Source organism: Malus domestica, chromosome 03, assembly GCF_042453785.1.
Source record: "Malus domestica chromosome 03, GDT2T_hap1".
Taxonomy (NCBI): domain Eukaryota; kingdom Viridiplantae; phylum Streptophyta; class Magnoliopsida; order Rosales; family Rosaceae; genus Malus; species Malus domestica.
This window is the reverse complement of record NC_091663.1, coordinates 13,092,771-13,115,355: the sequence shown is the minus strand read 5'-3', so window position 1 is coordinate 13,115,355 and position 22,585 is coordinate 13,092,771. Positions and strand designations below refer to the sequence as shown.

At 39.6% G+C, this 22,585-nt stretch overlaps 1 protein-coding gene across 1 annotated transcript; it reads left to right on the top strand.

Annotated features, from left to right (window-relative positions):
• Positions 1-1,111: 1,111 nt before the first annotated feature.
• On the top strand, positions 1,112-22,531 carry LOC103415003 (GABA transporter 1). Its single transcript, XM_070819006.1, is given in 9 exon segments — positions 1,112-1,210; positions 1,324-1,468; positions 2,357-2,587; positions 12,929-13,026; positions 20,801-20,987; positions 21,182-21,312; positions 21,691-21,737; positions 21,739-21,922; positions 22,006-22,531. Coding segments are annotated over 8 exon segments (1,398 nt in total). The 5' UTR covers positions 1,112-1,210; positions 1,324-1,329; the 3' UTR covers positions 22,387-22,531.
• The last annotated feature ends 54 nt before the right edge of the window (positions 22,532-22,585 follow it).

Here is a 22,585-nt window from a genome sequence, read left to right as displayed (position 1 = left end):
TTTTGTCCATTGGGGCCCACGAGCCCTTTGGCCTGGCTCTCGGTTGGAGACGGGTTTCTAGCTATTTTCGGCCCTCTGATCCTCTGGACCCTTCGGTTGGAGATGGCTTAAGGACTCAGTCTCTAGTATTTGTACTGGCAACCATGAGTTTTTTTCGATACACAAGATCACCATCTCTGTTCTCTAATCGAGCGCGTATTCTCTATATTATTGTCTTGCAATTTCATTTTTTTTAAGGAAAAGATTCAAGTTGTTCATTCGACTTGAGTATTGTGAGTGTACGCTTACAAAAGTCAATAGGTTGTTGTATCCTGGAGGGTAGGGCGTCGTAACCTACTACATCGATGGGCAAAATCTACTTTTAAGGACAGTGACTTACATGTCTCAACCTAATTTTTGTTCGTGTTCAAAGAAGCATAAGCTAGTTCGTGCGAAGGACTATCTACCAACGGCTAACTCACGCATCCAACGAAGCTTATAATCTCTGCTACACTTATTTTTTGCACATGTTAATGCTTGACCTTCTAACATTTTGTGTCATAAAGTATTGCTAGGGCTTATCGTGGTCTCACAAAATTTAAACTAATTGTATCATATAGACATTTTCTAAAGAAGCATCTAGTCCCCACCAAAAAAAAACAAAAAAAAAAAAAAAAAAAAAACAAAGAAAAGAAGCATCTAGTCCCATCAAGTTTCCAAGAGCAGTTGAAATTTTATAAGAATGCAACCAATAAAAGAAAAACTTCCAGTAAAAATAGTAAAAGTGTTTCTGAGCTCCTCTTTATCTTCTCGAGCTGAATAAATGCGTGTTGGTAATCATACAATGGAAGGGCATTATTCACTCACTCCTGAGCTCCACTTATCAGTGGAGGGGCATTATGCTCTCACTCCTGAACTCCACTTAATCAATAAATGTTTTAGTATTAATACGATGCGTTACTTCACATGTCATTACATAATTTTATATTAATTTAAAATCTTTTAAATTATATAATAACATGTAATATACTATTCTAAAATATCTTTCACATATTCCTTTGACTCTCACTCTCTCTCTCAAACATGATTAGCTCGCAGGGGGGTTTGACTGTTAAGTAAGTAGAGACGTAGTCTCTCTATTATATTAGAAAGAAAAACAATAATATATAGTGATGGCGAAGGAAAGTTGCGCATCATCGAATGGACCGCTTTGACTGTATGCGCTACGCAGGTCGGCTATATATTATGTACACACGCAGATATATAACCCCATGTCTATCTTCAAGATTTGATCTCATCCCACTTCTTTTGTTACTCTTGGTTTTGTTTTCTGTTTTTCGGCAGAGAGAGATGGGGACGCTGCCACCAACATCGGTAGCAGTAGATAATGATCGAGTAGATGATGCCAAAGTTGGCCGCAAAGAAGCTGATCATGATCACGAACAGAAGCAACTCGATGCTGGTGCTCGTTTTGTTCTCAAATCCAAAGGTACACGTATTAACTACTTTGTTAATTCTTCATATCATATTATAAGATACAGAATATTATGGTTGTATGAATTTCATATTAGGAAGAGAAATTATTGTCTAATGATTTAAATGATTATGAGCCTCATCTTTTTATTTACGTGTTGAGTTCAACAATTCATATACGTAATCTTATGTTGTTATAATGTTGTACACATAGCGATTAAAAAAAAATTAGATTTAGAATGGAAGCTTATTTTCTGTATGTTTATCTTTATTGTGATGATCTCTTCCACGTCATTATTATCATCATCACATTGATCGGTGGCTTTGATTTTTTTTTTCTTCATCCTTTTCGTCATCTCTATCTCTCTCTCTCTCTCTCTCTCTCTCTCTCTCTCTCTCTCTCTCTCTCTCTCTCTCATAATTCATATGACTCAAAATTCTGGTTGTTACTGTTTCTCACACCACTGTACATGTTGAGTTGTTGACCATACATACCACTTAAGTTGCATTGTGCATACAGATGTGCTCGAGTATAACATCTTGTTTTATATCTTTAGCCTTTTAGATTTTTATTTATGTTAGGGATACGATATATATTGGTGCAAACTGCTAACAACAAAACAACAACAAAAAAGGGTAACATGTCGCTAAGTAAGTGTGATTGTTTCAGGCGTACTTATTCCTAAAAGTGTTAATACTTTTGTTACTGTTATCAAGCTTTTAGCAATAACTAATCTAGAAATAGTCTCGCTTGCTCCTTGTCTATTTGTAGTCTTTTTATTTGTGATGAAATTTTCTAGTATCATTTTTCATAAATAGCTTCAAATAATATTGTTATATAAAATGGGAGAAAGAAGTAAAAAGAAAAGACAGAATATTTGAATTAGTAATATTGTTAATGTAGGATCATGGGTGCACTGCGGTTATCACTTGACAACATCAATTGGTTCTCCGGCACTCCTGAGTTTGCCGTACGCCTTCACCTTCCTCGGATGGGCGGCCGGAATTTTGTGTTTGGTCATCGGAGCATTAGTTACTTTCTATTCGTACAATTTAATCTCCTTGGTTCTTGAACACTATGCTCAATTGGGTCATCGCCATCTACGATTTAGAGACATGACTCATGACATTTTAGGTACATACCAATTTGAAGACCCTTTATTGGCCTCTCATTTCTTAATTATGTGCACCTATCGTTAATAAGTTTTTTATGTTATTACTAGCAATAATACTATCTAGTACAGGACAATCGACTACTTACTTGCTAGTAGAGTTAAAGTGTTGTTATATTTATAAGTTTACTTGACATGTAGTATGGTGTTGCAAAAGTCTTAAGGTCAACATTTACAGTTTAGGGTTCTGTTTGGGCCTGAAATACCAGTAAGCTTAAGTGAGATTGTGGGAAGATTAAGTGAGGCTCGGTAGAGTCCTCGGTGAATTAAAATTGCCAAAGATAAGGATGGGCTCATATGAGGTTCGAATTATTCTAAAAGTCATAATTCATTCTTGATCAAATAGTGATAAATTAAGTGCATATAGGGGTTAGGTTCAGAATCCTGGTTCAAATCAAATATGTCAGGACTGGATAAAGATGAGTTTTGACTAAGGAAGTGATTATAGTGATAAAGAGAGAATATTCAAGTAAACACAATCCTATCCGGACTCTACCTTGGCGACTTATTTATCATGAAGTTCATCTCTATAAATAGAAGAGGTTCCACAACATGAAAGCCTTCAACTCAACAAACAACTCAAACACTCTACGTGAAACCCTTCTCGCACCTTAAGAAAAATACTAACAATCTTAACCCTCCCGTCAACACATCTTCAATTTGAATAAGTAAACAACAATGAAGTAGTATGATCAAACAGCATATGAGTACAGTTTGGACAAGTAAACAACACCGCTTCTAAGTTGGTTGGTTATCTATCCAAGTCTTGGTAGATGAAGACTTCTTAATTCTTTTGCCCGAAGAGGTCGTTTCACTAACTTCCTAGCAAAGTGAAGTGTTCTATGATTGGTTACTCTCATCTCCTTTTAGCACCTTTGCCCTTAAAACCTCGGGCGCACTTGTACTTTCACGAGTAAAGTTGAGTCAGCCAAACCTGGTGCAGTAGATCCTAAACTTTACAAATAATTAGGCACCCTTGTCTTCAATTTCTAGAACCTAAGGCCGAGACGCGTTCCTTCCTCTGCTGTAGTTGCTCAAGTGCAGAAGTCGCAACACATCCAATACCACCACAACCACACCTATTCTACTTGTTTGACCGAACTCAGTCTCAAGTTGGCACGCCCACATTTACCAGAAGAATACAGTTAACTCATAATTACTCAGTTACACACCACATAGACTTTGTAATTTTTAAAGTTATTCAAAATTTAAATTTTAATAATACATGTGTACGCTATAATTTTTAGCAGTTTCGAGTAGACATGTATATATGCCACGTAGTCTATTGCCTACCCACATTGCCTACGAGTTTATTATTGCATATCATCCAATTTATAACGGGTGCCCTATATCCTACATATATTTATACTAATCTTAGCTTCACACGGGTTTTTGCAGCCAATTTTGAAGAGTCAAAATACCTGGTAGTAGTTGTAGCCCAAGCTAGTGGCCTCCTTCCTCTCACTAAAGGCATATGAATATGATTGATAAGTATTAAATATTGATATCAAAATAAAAACATATGGTATTAATACATATAGCAACTTTAGTAAGTGGTAGATTATCGTGATAGTTAGGGTCTTTTTTCTTCAACTCGTTGCATTTTGGCTTGAACCCATTAACACACCCCAACCCAGGATGTCCACTAGGACTCCGAATCAAGCTGTGCTGGCCGACACCTAAAAGGTGGCGAAGCCATAAGGTGTGATGATATTGAAAAATATGAATAAATTTAAACCTAAGAGTGCTTAAGAACCAGAGTGTGCTAGTGAAAGGGAATGAATCCATTTCATATGTGACGTTAGAGCATAAGTAAGTACAGTAGATTGGATTGAGAATCATACCATCGAAAGAAATCTCCAATACTACGATTTGCCACAAATCCTCGTTGATAAGAAAGCTCAACTAATAAACCTAGAGGGTGAAAACCAAACAAGGGTGAGTGGCCCCAGAAATAAATCTTTTATAGAAACCTTCTAAAACGTTATAACCCCTCGCTGTAATTCCTGTATAGTTTCCAGAAAATCATACCACATATCCATGTGAAATCAAAAGTATATCAACAGTAATTCCATAATTATACCACAACACAACATTTCATCAGCAATATAAATAATCACATACTTAATAATTTATATTAGCACGCAAGTCGAATTCACCTAATGTGACCTATACGACTGCACCCATAACTCATCAATCAATGCTAGCACATAAGTCGGAGTCACCTATAGTGACCTGTACGACTTACCCATATCTCATCAATCAATGCTAGCACATAAGTCGGAGTCACTTATAGTGACTTGTACGACTTACCCATATCTTATCAATCAATGCTAGCACACAAGTCGGAGTCACTTATATAGCTCATCTACCAATTCCTGTACACAAGTCGGAACCACCTAAAGTGGTCTGTATTACAGGCTAGGAGTAAATAAATACGCTCAAGTGCTACGATCACGTAAAGGCTATGCGAAGTATCGCAAGTCACCTACGAGTCGGAACAACCTAATATGCTATGTACGATAAGCCAGCACCTACCTTGGGTCCAAGGTAAACGTGTGGTGCGGGAGGTGAATGACCACGTGAAGGCTAGGCCTTGCCTCAGGCGGAGCACTAACACCGAGTAGGACAATGAGATATAAATACATCTCAACACAATCATTCTCACTACCATCAATATATTCACCTGAAGCATACCTGGCGTTCGCAACGTCATTTGGCATAACCACTTTAACGTCCCAACATTCTTAATCGGAACTATACCAAGTGATAGACCAGAATAAAATCAAGGTTAATATCTACGATGTTAACCATCAAAACATCTTTCTTTAAACGAATCAAGTACCATGTTAAATTCGGATTGTTTTATGGCTGCATCTAACTATCTTGTTAGATTGCCTACATACCTTCAAACGGGATCGAGCCATTCGTAGTTCAACTTAGTACGTCAAAGCATTCACAGTAATTATATGTAGGTAATATGCATATAGGTATGCCATAATGCAAACTAACACTCAACCATATCATAGTATCTTAGACTATATAAATATATGTATGACATGGTATACATAAGCATAAATCAAACTAAAAGCATTTGTAAATTATCAGTCATACATAAATATATATATACACACACGATAAAAGGAAAAGACCCACTCAGCTGAGGTTCGCGCTACGACTCCCTAGCACGAATATCAAGACATCACCAACCATTGTCACCTGCAGCTTAGTCCAATTTGGCCTAGAAAGGCTCAAATTTCACTCAAACCCATCAGAAACCCTAGAAATGAGTGTGTTCGATTCGCCTTCTCCGGTGCTCCACTGCTCCTATAGTTGGTTGGGGTTTGTTCCTGGCACCCCAAAGAATGATTCGGAAGTGATGATGGTGGTTGGGACCTTCGGATTTGATGGATCACCGCTAAGAACTCTCGGTCTCTCCAATGATGTTCTTCACGAATTTGGACCTAAAATCCTTCGATCTTGGGTAGAAATGGTGGATGGAAGGTCGTGGAGTTTGGTTACAGGTAATGGATGGGTGAAATCACCTGAAAAATAGTGGAAGTGGCCGAAATTTGGCCGGGTTGAAAACTGGGTCGTCGAAGGTGTATGGGTCGACGGGAAGGGCTGAAGCCTTTCTCTTTCTCCTCCCCTGGTTGGCTGTCACTCTCCCCTCCATTCTGATTGGTCCATCTTTCCCTTCTCTGATTCGTCCTCTGTTTCTTCGTCTCTCTTCCACAGCTCCCCCACCTTTCTTTTTCCTCCACTAAACTTAAAAACTAATTGGTTATATTCCCACAAGATGGGAGTTCAATTTAATCAAAACTAAACTTAAAATAACCAATTTCAAACATTCGTAACTGTACCGATATAATCTTGACTTGCAAACGGCTTTCGCCTATGTGTTCGTACCAACGAGTACTACTTAAATATACTAAAAGAATAAGTCATACATTTCTCTAACGATGGTCAACGGAAGTCCAAGTCCTTGCCTCTAGGGCATTTTCGTCAATTCCCTCGATTAAAATAAATAAAAACGTAAAGTTAGGGACGGGTTGTCACAACCTTCCCTTCTTAAGAAAATTTCGTCTCCAAAATTTAAAATCATTTGCTTCACAACTTCGAAGATAGGAAGAATAAAATATATGTACGTAACGAAGAAATTAAGTGAGAGTGGTTACATCAAAAAGGGAAATGCCGCTCCGTTGCAACTTAGAGTGCATTATTTCTACCTCAAACTCATACTCTCTTTCTTCTTCAGTACCATCCTATAATATAATAGCTTTCTCAAAAACAAAGTGCCAAAAATATTTATATGTACTAGCGTCATGTCGAAATTTTTTTTTATATATATATATAAATAGCAACCTAAGGTTAGAATAGTTGTATTGATACTTAAAACTGAAATAGCATCTTCAACTACGCAATCGAAAGTTGCATACTCAAAAGTAAGTACATAGCATCCTTGGGTCAAGCCCAAGTAATAAACAGGTGGAAGCAACGAATACTACAATAAGTACACTAACGTAAAAGGTCTAACTATTTACTTACTTAACAAATCCAACCAATAGGTTATTAATATTACGGTCTGCAGCCAGCGATATCCACAACTCACTGTTGGCATGACAAGCAAGTAACAAATTCTCGAGGGTGCAATATTACAATCATGCCCCCATTGGGAAATATATAACAATGTATAGTCAAAGTCTCGATCGTGCTCACACACTACCCTCATTGGGTAACGATAGAAATAAAACAATTCTATATTGTGAACTCTCACAATTAAAACTCCTCTGTCAACAAGTGCTAAGCAAAGAATCTCCATTCCCAAATCTTAATAATGTCACAACAAGGACCAAAAATTTTGTAACGTAGTTACAAGCATTTCTAGCAGAGATAAATGTCATATACAATCATGCTACAATCATAGAGTAATAAATAAACGTAACCCACCATGAAGGCTCAGGTAAATCGCTCAAACTAGTCGTTAGTCTGAGGGGTTAATGTAGTCAATGACAACTTACTCCACGTGGCCCTTAAGAAGGCTTCCTAAAACACTTGGAAATAAGACACATAGCACGGGGAACTACAAAATACACGTATCCAAATGATAATATGGTCAGGTTTCTGTTTGCCTAAACTTGTATAAGAGTCTAGAAGTAGCTTTCTCATAATGCCAACAATGAATTTATTTGAAAACTATACCTTGGGATTCGAGGGAAAATGGCTACCATGTTAATAGTAAACCCAAAAACTTGAACCAAGCAAGCAGACAACGAGAAAATCACCTTTCCCAACAATCAGTAACTCTTGGGAGCTATTGTAGTGTTCAAACCACATCTCCATTTTTGCTTAGTTGCAAATTTCTACTCAAACAAGTTAACTGTTGGTAGAAAGAAGGACTAGCAAGTGATCAACTTGAAAACCCCAAGAAAGTGCACACCTTTTTGCTAGAAGTGTAAAGTCATATTCTCATCTCGACTGTGCTATTGTACCTTTCCCAAGTGCACCAAACAAATTTGCTAAAAGTGTTTCGAAGTCTGCGTACTCAAGAACAAAAGGTCCTGAGTGAATCAGTGAAAAGATGCTTTGAGACAAACACACAACGTTAAAAAGAACTACTAGAGTACAATGTAGTGTCAAAGAATTACAATAAGATAGTGATGCAATTAGTTGACTACCTGAATACGACTTTCATTGTAAAGTTCGGGCATGTTTCCAATTTACAGTGAGAAACAACAAGCGAAAGAAGGTGAAAATGTGGAAATAAAAGTCACTGTTTACGATTGTTTGATTAATCATCACAGTCAAGTTGACTGGTTCTTAGCCATAACGAAAATAGGTCTAAGCTCACAAATAGTTAAGAACTGCTTATAAGATTTGACAAAGCCAAAAACGTTTCATAATTCACACCCTTTGTGAGGATTGTCAAAGTTCCAGAAAATTCAGAGCAAAGCTTGATCTTCGTACAACTATGACCACGGTGGAATCTCAAGCCATTATACACTGAGTATCAGACCTATGCGAAATTCAAGGAATATGTTTATCCAAAATAAATTAGATCTTCTTAATCCAAGTCCAACTTCAACAACAACAAGAATCTCAACTCCTTTGAAAATTATGAGAATAATGTCTGTTACTGAAAAGTTTTCCAAGTAAAATTTCGAGAAAGGATGCCAAGGGCATACCTCCCCAAAATGTGCTAAGCTACTAACCCCCCTCTACAGCACGAAGTAAAAGGTCTTCACAGTTTTCTCGATATTCAAAACATTCTAGGGATAATACTTTCTACTTCAGGGATTTCTACTAACCTCCTGAAGATCCAACATGAACATAAGTACGTTGGAAGATATTAGTGTTAACAGGGACCAAAAGTAATTATCCCTTAAATGATCTTCCGTGAAATGCTACCAATAAATCAAGACTAGTTGAGATTTCCAATCTCAAAAGGATCAATACTAACGGCGGAAGAATAATGATAGAATTATTTGGTAAAATCTCTGGTGATACACGGTTATCAGTACATTAACTTAGGCCATTAACTTGCCTAAAATCTACACCTTTCTTCCACAAGGAAAATCTTTGTTTTAATTCTAAGGACATTGCAAAAATGGTCTTCTAAAATATCGTGAAGACAACATAACTATCCAAAACTTAGGAAAAGCTAGCATATTTTTCCGTATTCGACAAGGTGGCAAGATTCCAACATTAGACACAAGAACCAAGAATGCTTACTTCACGCATGTGATCGACGCAATATTGCCCAAACTCATGCTCTTATACCAAACTGACACACCTCGACCCAGGATGTCCACTAGGACTCCGAATCGAGCTGTGCTGGCCGACACCTAGAAGGTGACGAAACCAATAGGTGTGATGATATGGAAAAATGTGAATAAATTTAAACCTAAGAGTGCCTAAGAACCAGAGTGCGCTGGTGAGAGGGAATGCCTAAGAACCAGAGTGCGCTGGTGATAGGGAATGAACTCAGTGCACTGGTGAGAGGGAATGAACCCACTTTACACGTGACGTTAGAGCATAAGTAAGTACAATAGAGTAGGTTGAGAATAATACCATTGAAAGAAATCTCCAATACTACGATTTGCCATGAATCATTGTTGATAAGAAAGCTCAACTAATAAACTTAGAGGGTGAAAACCAAACAAGGGTGAGTGGCCCTAGAAATAAATTTTTTTATAGAAACCTTCTAAAATGTTATAACCCCTCGCGGCAACACCTGTATAGTTTCCAAAAAATCATACCACGTATCCATGTGAAACCAAAAGTATATCAACAGTAATTCCATAATTATACCACGACACAACATTTCATCAGCAATATAAATAATCACGTACTCAATAATCTATATTAGCACACAAGTCGGAGTCACCTAATGTGACCTGTACGACTGCACCCATAACTCATCAATCAATGCTGGCACATAAGTCGAAGTCACCTATAGTGACCTGTACATCTTACCCATATCTCATCAATCAATGCTAGCACATAAGTCAGAGTCACTTATAGTGACCTGTACGACTTACCCATATCTCATCAATCAATGCTAGCACATAAGTCGGAGTCACCTATAGTGACCTTTACAACTTACCCATATCTCATCAATCAATGCTAGCACATAAGTCGGAGTCACTTATATAGCTCATCTACCAATTCTTGTACATGAGTCAGAACCACCTAAAGTGGTCTATACGACAGGCTAGGTGTAAATAAATACGCTCAAGTGCTACGATCACGTGAAGGCTGTGCGAGGTATCGCTAGTCACCTACGAGTCGAAACCACCTAGTGTGGTTTGTACGACAAGCTAGCACCTACCTTGGGTCCAAGGTAAGCGTGTGGTGCGGGAGGTGAACAATCACGTGAAGGCTAGACCCTGCCTCAAGAGGAGCACTAACATCGGGGTACAGGACAATGAGCTATAAATACATCTCAACACAATCATTCTCACTACCATCAATATACTCACCTGAAGCTTACCTGGCGTCCGCATCGTCATTTGGCATAACCACTTTAACGTCCCAACATTCTTAATTGGAACTATACCCAATGATAGACCAGAATAAAATCAAGGTTAATCTCTATGTTGTTAACCATCAAAACTTCTTTCTTTAAAGGAATCAAGTACCATGTTAAATTTAGATTGTTTTATGGCTGCATCTAACTGTCTTGTTAGACTGCCTACGTACCCTCAAATGGGATCGAGTTATTCGTAGTTCAACTTAGTACTTCAAAGCATTCACAGTCATTATATGTAGGTAATATGCACATAGATATGCCATAATGCAATCTGACACTCAACCATATCATAATATCTTAGACTATATAAATATATGCATGACATGGTATACATATGCATAAATCAAACTAAAAGCGTTTTCAGAATTATCAATCATATATATATATATACACGATAAAAGGAAAAGACTCACTCGCCTGAGGTTCGCGCTACGACTTCCTAGCATGAATATCAAGACATCACCAACCATTGTGGCCTGCAGCCAAGTCCAATTTGGCCTAGAAAGGCTCCAATTTCACTTAAACCCGTCGAAAACCCTAGAAATGGGTGTGTTTGATTCGCCTTCTCCGATGCTCCGCTGCTCCTACAATTGGTTGGGGTTTGTTCTTGGCACCCCAAGGAGTGATTCGGAAGTGATGGTGGTGGTTGGGACCTTCGGATTCAATGGATCACCGCTAAGAACTCTCGATCCCTCCGGTGATGTTCTTCATGAATTTTGACCTAAAATCCTTCGATCTTGGGCGGAAATGGTGGATGGAAGGTTATGGAGTTGGTTATAGGTAGTGGATAGGTGAAATCGCCTGAAAAATAGTGGAAGTGGCCGGAATTTAGCTGGGTTGAAAACCGAGTCGTCGAAGGTGTATGGGTCGAAAAGAAGGGCTGGAGCCCTTCTCTCTCTCCTCCCCTGGTTGGTTGTCACTCTCCTCTCCCTTTGGTCTATCTTTCCCTTCTCTGATTCATCCCTTGTTTCTTCCTCTCTCTCCCGCAGCTCCCCCTCCTTTCTTTTTCCTCCACTAAACTTAAAAACTAATTGGTTATATTCCCACAAGATAGGAGTTCAATTTAATGAAAACTAAACTTAAAATAACCAATTTCAAACGTTCGTAACTGTACCGATATAATCTTGACTCGCAAACAGCTTTCTCCTATGTGTTCGTACCAACGAGTACTACTTAAATACACTAAAAGAATAAGTTATACATTTCTCTAACAATGGTCAACGGAAGTCCAAGATTTAAAATAAATAAAAACGTAAAGTTAGGGACAGGTTGTCACACCCATCCCCTTTTTTTCTCAGTGGAGAATAATGTAAAATATCGTTTGTTCTTAAAGAAATATAGAGAGCAATTGTAAGTGTAGAATCTGTAGATGCATCAATGACAATAATGTACACAACCAACACTAGTATTTAGTTAACCAGTGTCAAAAATGTGTTAGGAAAGCCACTTAGTACCACGATTTAGTAGTATTCTTCTTCACTTGTAAGTGAGAAGTTATAGGTTCAATTTTCACCAAAGGCAAAGTTGAACCACATCATTATAGCGGATCCAATGTGAGGCTTAGTCCATTCTCTCACCTCCTTAATGTAGATACTATCGTTTGTCCAAAAAAAAAAAAGTACTAGGAAGTGGTTTTTACACTCTCCTTTTTATTTATAGTCATTAGATTAAATAAGTCAAATGAAATCAAAGGCTATAAATAAATATTTTATAGAGTCTCTATTTATTCAACGTGTATTAGAGGCATTTTCCTCTCCTAACGTGGGATGTGGCTTGTCTGCCATTAACTTTGAAATGGGCCAAATGGCCCTTGTCAATGTTTAGTTACCAAAAGAAAATGGGTTTGCCCATATTGAAAAGAAGATTTAGCAAGAAAACATGTTGAATAATATTGATATATTGATGACCAATTAACTTTTGATGAAGTCACATTTCTCTTTTTAATGTCGGAAGATGTGTCAGGGTTGATTGTTTGACATTCATACCTACTTTATCCAAAAATTTAATCACCAAAACTTAATTTTAGCATGATAAAAAAGTACTGCAATGCATCAATGATCATATTCGTTCCTTTGTTAAGGGGCATGTGATACACAAAATTCAGTATGTTTGATTCTAAAAATTCTCATTTGTAAGAGATGAAAATAAATATCATTATACAGTAATACAAAATAACTAGATTGATCAGTGTTTAAAATGTATACTTTCACATATTATAAGTAGAAAAATAAGCTTATGCCAATATGTCATTGTTCCAAATCAAATCTTACAGGTCCGAGATGGGGTCGTTATTTTGTCGGACCAATTCAATTCCTAGTATGCTATGGTACTGTTGTGGCCTGTATTCTTTTGGGAGGACAATGCATGAAGGTAATCCGATTAATTCTTTATCACCTTCTTTATTTTTATTTTATTTTTATGTTTTTTATTGTTTGAGCAAACTCCGCCTGTGTAAGTTGATCTTACATTGCCGGTCCCAAGCCCTGGTAAAGGAGAAGGGGGAGGGAGTCAGGTAGTCGACAGCCGGCACTCCTCAGTTACGTCGAATCCTTATGAAAATGAATCCAGAACGAAATCGCGCTAAAGCTAGGGCGTCACCCGTAAGTGGCGCGCTGTGTGGCCCGAGCACAGTGATAAGTGAGCAAAGGTCGCTGTATCTCCATCGGCACCCGGATGCAGTGTTAAATGAGCAAGGGGGCCATAGAAACTTCTTTTCGAACGACTCCACTCAAAGTTGTTTGGGAGCATATGCTCCTATCAAATTTACACAGGACACACAAAAGAAGTACTTTGATCCTATTAGACGGGGGAGGGTGAAGAAACTAGGACAGAAGGGTAGAGTTCAAGAGAGTAGAATGCGTTTAGGAACGTGGAATATAGGAACATTAACGGGAAAATCTATGGAAGTAGTGGAAGTTATGGTGAGGAGAAGGATAAATATTATGTGCCTACAAGAAACTAAGTGGGTTGGTCTTAAGGCAAAGGATCTAGAAAACTCAGGGTTTAAACTTTGGTATTCGGGCACAAATAGAACGAGAAACAGTGTTGGCATCATCGTGGACAAGACCTTGACACAAGATGTTGTAGACGTCAAGAGGGTAGGAGATAGAATCATGGCAATCAAGATTGTAATAGGACAAGAACTCATCAATGTGATTAGTGCGTACGCACCTCAAGTAGGGTTGGATACGAGTTTGAAGGAGAAATTTTGGGAAGACCTTGGAGACTTGGTGTAAGGAATTGCCCAGACGGAGAAGTTATTTATAGGAGGAGATTTAAATGGACACGTGGGCAGGGAGACAGGCAACTATGGAGGTTTTCATGATGGCCATGATTTTGGGGAGAGAAACGAGGATGGGAAAGCTATCTTGGATTTTGCAATGGCATATGATCTCTTCTTAGCCAACACCTTCTTTAAGAAGAGAGAAGAACATGTGATCACCTACAAGAGTGGGTCGTCAAAAACACAAATAGATTTTCTTCTAATGAGGAAAGGGGATCATATAACTTGTAAAGATTGCAAAGTTATACCGGGATAGAGCTTGGCTAATCAACATCGCTTGTTGGTGATGGATGTACATATCAAAAGAGTGAGAAAAAAAGAACAAGACTTGGAAGTGCCCAAGGACTAGATGGTGGAATCTAAAAGGAGAAAAACAAGCCATTTTCAAAGAGAAAGTAATCACCCAGTGTGGGTGGGATAAAGAGGGGGAAGCTAGCCAAAGGTGGGATTTCATGGCTAGTTGTATCCGAAAAGTAGCAAAAGAGGTATTAGGAGAGTCCAATGGCTCTGCTCCACACCAAAAGGAATCTTGGTGGTGGAATGAGGAGGTACAAACAAAGGTGAAGGCTAAGAAGGAATGTTGTAAAGCCTTATACAAGGACAAGACCGATGAAAATGGTGAAAGGTATAAAAGAGTGAAGCAAGAGGCGAAGAAAGCTGTGAGAGAAGTTAAGTTAGCGGCTTATGACGACATGTATAAGCGACTAGATACCAAAGAAGGAGAGTTGGATATCTATAAACTAGCTAGAGCAAGGGAAAAGAAGACAAGGGACCTAAACCAAGTGAGGTGCATCAAGGATGAGGATGGAAATGTTCTGGCTACAGAGAATGCGGTCAAAGACAGATGGAGAGGTTATTTTCATAATCTTTTCAATGAAGGACATGAAAAGAGTACTTCTTTAGGGGAGTTGAGTAACTCAGAAGAGTGTAGAAACTACTCATTTTATCGTCGAATCAGGAAGGAAGAAGTGGTTGTAGCTTTGAAGAAGATGAAGCATAGAAAAGCAGTGGGCCCAGACAATATACCGATCGAAGTGTGGAAAGTCTTGGGAGAAACATGTATAGCATGGCTCACTGACCTTTTAAATAGGATTTTGAAAACGAAGAAGATGTCAAATGAGTGGCGAAAAAGCACTTTGGTGCCTATCTACAAGAATAAGGGCGACGCACAAAATTGCATGAACTATAAGGGTATTAAGCTAATGAGTCATACAATGAAGCTCTAGGAGAGAGTCATTGAGCATAGATTGAGGCAAGAGACACGGGTTTCAGACAACCAATTCGGGTTCATGCCAGGGCGTTCAACCATGGAGGCAATCTATCTCTTACGAAGATTGATGGAAATATATAGATATGGGAAAAAGGATTTACACATGGTCTTTATAGATTTGGAAAAAGCGTATGATAGGGTCCCAAGAGACATTCTTTGGAGGATTTTAGAGAAGAAAGGAGTACGAGTAGCATATATCCAAGCTATAAAGGATATGTATGAAGGAGCAAAGACTGCCGTAAGAACTCATGAAGGACAAACCGAAAGCTTCCCCATAACTGTAGGATTACATTAAGGCTCATCCTTAAGTCTTTACCTTTTTGCGTTGGTAATGGATAAGTTAACAGGACATATTCAAGATGATATTCCTTGGTGTATGCTTTTCGCAGACGATATAGTGTTAATAGATGAAACTCAGGAATGGGTAAATGCGAAGCTTAACCTTTGGAGAGAAGTGTTGGAATCTAAAGGTCTTCGCCTAAGCCGATCAAAGACAGAATATATGGAGTGCAAGTTCAGTGCAAATGGAGGCCAAAATGAGTTAGGGGTGAGGATCGGAGATTAGGAAATACCAAAGAGCGATCGTTTTCGCTACTTAGGATCTATCTTGCAAAAGAACGGAGAATTAGATGGAGATCTCAACCATAGAATACAAGCTGGATGGATGAAGTGGAAGAGTGCATCCGGCGTGTTGTGTGACCGCCGTCTGCCACTGAAGCTCAAGGGAAAATTTTATAGGACGACAATAAGGCCAGCAATGCTATATGGCACAGAATGTTGGGCGGTGAAGCATCAACAAGTACACAAAATGGGTGTAGCGGAGATGAGGATGCTTCGTTGGATGTGTGGGCACACGAGAAAGGATAAGATTGGGAATGAGGATATCCGAGGTAAAGTAGGAGTAGCCGAAATTGTAGGAAAATTGAGAGAAAATCGGTTACGGTGGTTTGGACATGTGCAAAGAAGGCTTACTGACGCTCCGGTTAGAAGATGCGACTACGGGACAGAGGTTTAGGGCCGAAGGGGTAGAGGAAGACCTAGGAAAACTTTGGAATAGACTCTAAGAAAAGACTTAGAGTATTTGGATCTAACGGAGGACATGACACATGACCGAGCACAATGGCATTCTAAGATTCATATAGCCGACCCCACTCAGTGAAAAAGGCTTTGGTGTATTTAACACAATACGTTGAAATGAAGCAAAGCTTATTTATTGATATCTCCGATAAGTTACAAATATGTACATATACATGAGTCAAAATAAACAAACAAAATGGAGCCTTCACAAAGGTTGCTTAGGAGAAGTCTCAGCAGTCGGTAGAGCCCCAAAAAGAGAAGGCACCGGAGGGGAATCATTCGGAGCTTCAGTACTGGACAGAACCCTAGAAGGAGGAGGCATTAGAGGTTGATCATTTGGAGCTTCATTACGCGGTACAGCCCCAGAAGACGAAGGTAATAAATGCCTTTGGAACAAACTCACAAACCGCTAATGATCAAGTAAAACCTGACCATCAGATTCCTTCATTTGGTCAAGCTTTCTCTTCATGTTTGTAACATAGTCATGTGCGAGCCGATGCAATTGTTTATTCTCATGTTTGAGCCCTCTAATCTCCTGTTTGAGACTCATCACTTCGGCCGCCAATGATTCAACTTGGCAGGTTCGAGCAAATAGGCGTTGGGCCATATTAGACATAGAACCTGCACACTGAACACTTAGAGCTAGAGAATCTTTAACAACCAACTCATCAGACCGTTTGGAAAGTAGTCTGTTATCTTTGGGAGTAAGAAGGTTCCTGGCCACCACCGCAGCAGTCATATCATTCTTCATCATGGAATCCCCAACGGTAAGAGGACCAGTAGGGGATAAGAAGGATGAGCGCCATATGTTGTCTAGAGAAGGCGTGGCTGCCTCTTCAACAAGGTTCAAGTCAAAACGACGGTCGAAGGGGCCAGACATTTTCAAAGGTGTTGAAGAGAGAAAAGGTCGGACAAATCAAGATCTTAGAAGTGCAAGAAGGGAGCTTCTACTGGTGAAGATTCAAGTGTGCTTTGGAACTTAATGCCAGCCTCTATAAAAATCTGCACTCGACGGAGCTTCAGAAATCGAAGAGGCGCCTGCCCAGAAATCGAAGAAGTGTTTGCTTTCTTAAAAGCTGGGCTGCTCAAACACCACGAGGGCCGATCTCAGAAATCAAAGAGGCGTTTGCTTTCTCAAAAGCTGGGCTGCTCAAAGACCACGAAAGCCGATCTCAGAAATCGAAGAGGCGCTTGCTTTCTCAAAAGCTAGGCTGCTCAGAGACCATGAGGGCCGATCTCAGAAATCGAAGAGGCACCTGCTTTTCTCAGCCTTGTCAGCACCTGTCACATGCACACTCAGCTTTGCTGAAATTACGGGCATTCTGTTGAAGATTTCTGGTGAAGTAGAAAGCACATGAATCTTACTGTTCAATTATCCACTTTCCACACCCACCATCAGCTCATGGGTACCACAGATAACTTTGCCAAAGATCTCTGACAAAGTTTAGACACGTGAAGCTTGCAGCTCCCACTACATCGCTATGACCAAGAAGGGTAAAAGAATAGCAAAGAAACAGCACTAACAAAGTTTAGACACATAAATTTTCAAGGTCTAGCTACCATATTATTACCCACAAGGGTAAAGGAACAGCACCACTGTTGGATAATTGGAAAGTCCCTATGTGTCAACCTCTGTGCTCCGTGGCAAGGTAGACTAGCAAACATGCCCAACCTTTACTCACGTTCGAGAAAACACTCCCAACAAGATTGCTTGCTCCAAAATCGAAGAGGCACAGTCCTCCGAATCTTGAGAGCCAGACTCCCAACATGATTACTTTCTCAAAAATCGAAGAGACACCGCTCTCCGAATCTCGAGAACCAGACTCCCAGCAGGATTACTTTCTCAAAAATCGAAGAGGCACCGTTCTCCGAATCTTGAGAGCCAAATCCCTGACAGGATTGCTTGTTCGAAAACCGAAGAAGCACCGCTTTCTCAACTTCGAGAGCCAGATCTACTTGGATAAAGCTTGTCTGTAATCTTCACACGCAACATCAGCTTTCCAGATACCACAGACCACTTTTTCAAAGTGCTTTGACACACGTGAAACCGGCAGCTCCCACTACCGTGCTATGACCAAGCAGGGTAAAGGAATAGCATTACTACTTTTTGTTAGGGAAACTCCTATATATGTCGACCTCCATCCTCAACGGACAGGCATACCTACAAAAATGCTCAACCCTTCCTCATATCTGAGAGGGCACTCCTAACGAAGCATCTCGAAATACTCAGCTTTCTTTCCCCCCGATAATCCCTCTGCAAACAAGCTACACCAGAGTAAGAATATCTCATATCATCAGGGTTAAAAGCAAGAGTATCCCATATCATGCTTTTTCCTTGTCTTTTCCTTTGGCCTTGTTCTTACCTGCAAGACAAAGAGAAAGAGAGCAATCAGTCAGCACTTGGAATCAAGCTTGTAGTCAGGAACTGACTGCCTGGAATCCCTTACCTAATTACTTACCTGGCATTGCTCTCAAGTACTCATCTTCAACATCTTATGCTTCCAGAAAATATACCACATCTGCCTGAGGAACAGATATGGAAAGTGAGAAGGATACAAGGAAGCATGTGGAGACAAGTGTAACAGAACACGTGCCGATACATCCACTACTTTGTCAACAGCAAAAGTATCTCATATCAGCAGGGTTGAACGTACTCTAGATTTAATGGACTTGTTTTGACCCTCAAATTCTTCAGTCGGCCTTATACTCTGGAGGAAACCAGAAAATCCTCCAGCCCAGTTCAAGAATAAGCCTGTGGAAAGTTACTTCTTCAAAAGAAAAAGTATCTCATATCATCTATTCTCTTTTTCTTCTCTTTATCCTTCATGCTACCTGCAAGATAGGGAGAATGAGAACAATTAGCCGGAACTCGAAATCAAACTTCTGATCTAGGACTGATTGCTTGGAGCTCTAATTGCTTACCTTGTCTGTCGCCTCTTTCGGCAGATCCCCTAGCTCGGCGACTTGGGGGACTCCTACTACATGGTTTGTATCGCGCTTGACCAAGCCTGAAACTACAAGCTTCAAGTGAAATTGATACATTACCTTGTGCATCTTCACCAGTTAAAGATACCACCCCTGGATGGAGGAAGAGTATTTCCAGAGAAGATGCCACATCTACCTATGAGACAGATAAGGCAAGTGAAGACGAGAGCTTGAACCTATGTCATTTGTACTAAATAATTCACTTATACTCACTAAAGGAGAGTTTGAACCTATGTACTTGTGTAAACCCTTCACAATTAATGAGAACTCCTCTACTTCGTGGACGTAGCCAATCTGGGTGAACCACGTACATCTTGTGTTTGCTTTCCTATCTCTATCCATTTACATACTTATCCACACTAATGACCAGAGCAATCTAGCGAAGATCACAAACTTAGTGCTTTCTGTTGTACCAAAGTCCTCACTGATTTTGTGCATCAACAATCCTTAAGTCCTTACCTTTTTGTGTTGGTAATGGATGAGTTAACAGGACATATTCAAGATGATATTCCTTGGTGTATGCTTTTCGCAAACGATATAGTGTTGATAGATGAAACTTAGGAGGGGTAAATGCGAAGCTTAACCTTTGGAGAGAAGTGTTGGAATCTAAAGGTCTTCGCCTAAGCCGATCAAAGACAGAATATATGGAGTGCAAGTTCAGTGCAAATGGATGCCAAAATGAGTTAGGGGTGAGGATCGGAGATCAGGAAATACCAAAGAGAGACTGTTTTCGCTACCTAGGATCTATCTTGCAAAAGAACGGAGAATTAGATGGAGATCTCAACCATAGAATACAAGCTGGATGGATGAAGTGGAAGAGTGCATCCGGCGTGTTGTGTGACCGTCGTAGGCCACTAAAGCTCAGGGGAAAATTTTATAGGACGGCAATAAGGCCGGCGATGCTGTATGGCACAGAATGTTGGGCGGTGAAGCATCAACACGTACACAAAATGGGTTTGGACATGTGCAAAGAAGGCCTACTGACGCTCCGGTTCGAAGATGTGACTACGGGATAGAGGTTCAGGGCCGAAAGAGTAGAGGAAGACCTAAGAAAACTTTGGAAGAGACCCTAAGAAAAGACTTAGAGTAATTGGATCTAACGGAGGACATGACACAAAACCGAGCGCAATAGCGTTCTAGGATTCATATAGCCGACCCCACTTAGTGGGAAAAGGCTTTATTGTTGTTGTTGTTGTTGTTTTATTGTTTGAGCACATTGATATTATGTACATTAAAGGTAGGCGAATTCGAAGTAAGTCATACAATGAGCAAGTCATAATAAGTTGATATCAAAATTGCAATCGACGAGATATGAATTTAAGATCATCTACTTACAAGTGGAGATAAATAGCACTAGATTTTAGTAGCAAATGACACTGCTTTTTTGTTTCTTAACTAAGAAAATTTTCAACGACTCACTCTCTCACTGGGTAGAAGACTTATTTTTAAGCCTTCCACTCATATCATGATTCTTCTCAGCTGGCAACTTTGTTTTTGTTTGAAAACTTTCATGTCTTATAATTATGCAGGCAGTTTACTTGCTGACCAACCCAAATGGGACTATGAAGCTATTCGAGTTTGTGATCATATTTGGGTGCTTAATGCTGCTTTTGGCTCAAATCCCATCTTTTCACTCACTCAGGCACATCAACTTGGTGTCTGTCCTTCTTTGCCTAGCATATAGTGCTTGTACCACTGCTGCCTGCATCTACATTGGTAATGTCTTTGCTACATTGCCAAACAGGACATACAGTCACTAAAATCAAGTTCATTGCATTGTGGGTTATGTGAGCATAGTTAAGTTGAGTAGAGAATTGTGTTTCCCGTAGGTGCTCGAATTCGTATCATTCTTTCCATAATTTAGAATAGATGAAAACTTACACTAATGAATATAATTTTTTTTATTCCAGGAAGTTCTTCCAAGGGGCCGCATAAGAACTATTCCTTGAATGGCAACAGTCAAAGTCGAGTTTTTGGGGTCTTTAATGCTAATGCCATCATTGCTACAACATTCGGCAATGGTATCATTCCAGAAATTCAGGTTCAAAATATTCCAATTGTCCTTACTTCCCTCTCATATTCTTAGGAATTAGTACCAGGCGTGTTTGGAAGTGCTGCTTGCAACAAAGTGTATTTATTAGGCGGTGATTTGTTAGAAGCACATAAGTTATTTTATTAAAAACTCGGGTGCTTCTCACATATTTACCTGAAATCATTTCATAGAAAAGCGTTATCAAGTCCCCGTACAAGAAGCACCCAAAGTCCAACCGAAAAACTTTTTTTCAAATTTCAGCCAATAACACCCAAAAGTGCTTTTGGAATGATCAAAAGTACTCACAAACACACCCTAGTAGGCTCAAACATGTTACTTTATTTTCTGGATTTTGGGAACTAATAATTGTAGGATTTTTGGTAATAGGCAACAATAGCACCACCAGTGAAGGGCAAGATGTTCAAGGGACTGTGTTTGTTATGCAGTAGTGACGATGACTTTCTTCAGTGTTGCCATCTCTAGCTATTGGGCATTTGGCAACCAATCCGAAGGCCTCATTCTTAGCAACTTCTTGGATGATGGCAAACCTTTGGTGCCAAAGTGGTTCATCTTCATGATCAACCTTTTCACCATACTCCAACTATCAGCGGTTGGCGTGGTAAGAAATTAATCGAACACCACCACACAAAGTCTCTTCTTCAAACGTGGAGCAAAACACTAATCCACTTGCTTGGTTTGCAGGTTTATCTCCAGCCCACAAACGAAGTTCTTGAGCGAGCATTTGCAGATCCAACTAGCAAAGAGTTGTCTGCTCGCAATGTGATCCCAAGGGCAGTATCTCGCTCGATGTCTGTCATCTTCGCAACCATTATCGCAGCAATGCTTCCATTTTTTGGGGACATCAATGCGGTTGTCGGGGCTTTTGGTTTCATGCCCCTCGACTTCATCTTGCCTGTTGTGTTCTATAACTTGACCTTCAAGCCATCTAAAAGATGACTCATTTTCGTGTTAAACACCACTATTGCAGTGGTTTTCTCAATCTTGGGGGTTCTAGCTGCAATTGCTGCTGTAAGACAAATAAGCCTCGATGCCAAAACTTATCGGTTGTTTGCTAATGTATGAACACCATTAAGTGAATACTGCTCGCTTTCGCTCAAGTGGTATAGACAAGCTGGATGAAGTGTAGATCGTAGGTTGGATTTCCCTTGTAACTAAAGTATTTGATCGCCGTTCCAGTGGGCATAATGTTATGCATCTACTATTTGCAGCGATTCTTATTTTTACTTGCAACGGTAGGTGCAAGACTATCTGCAATCTAACA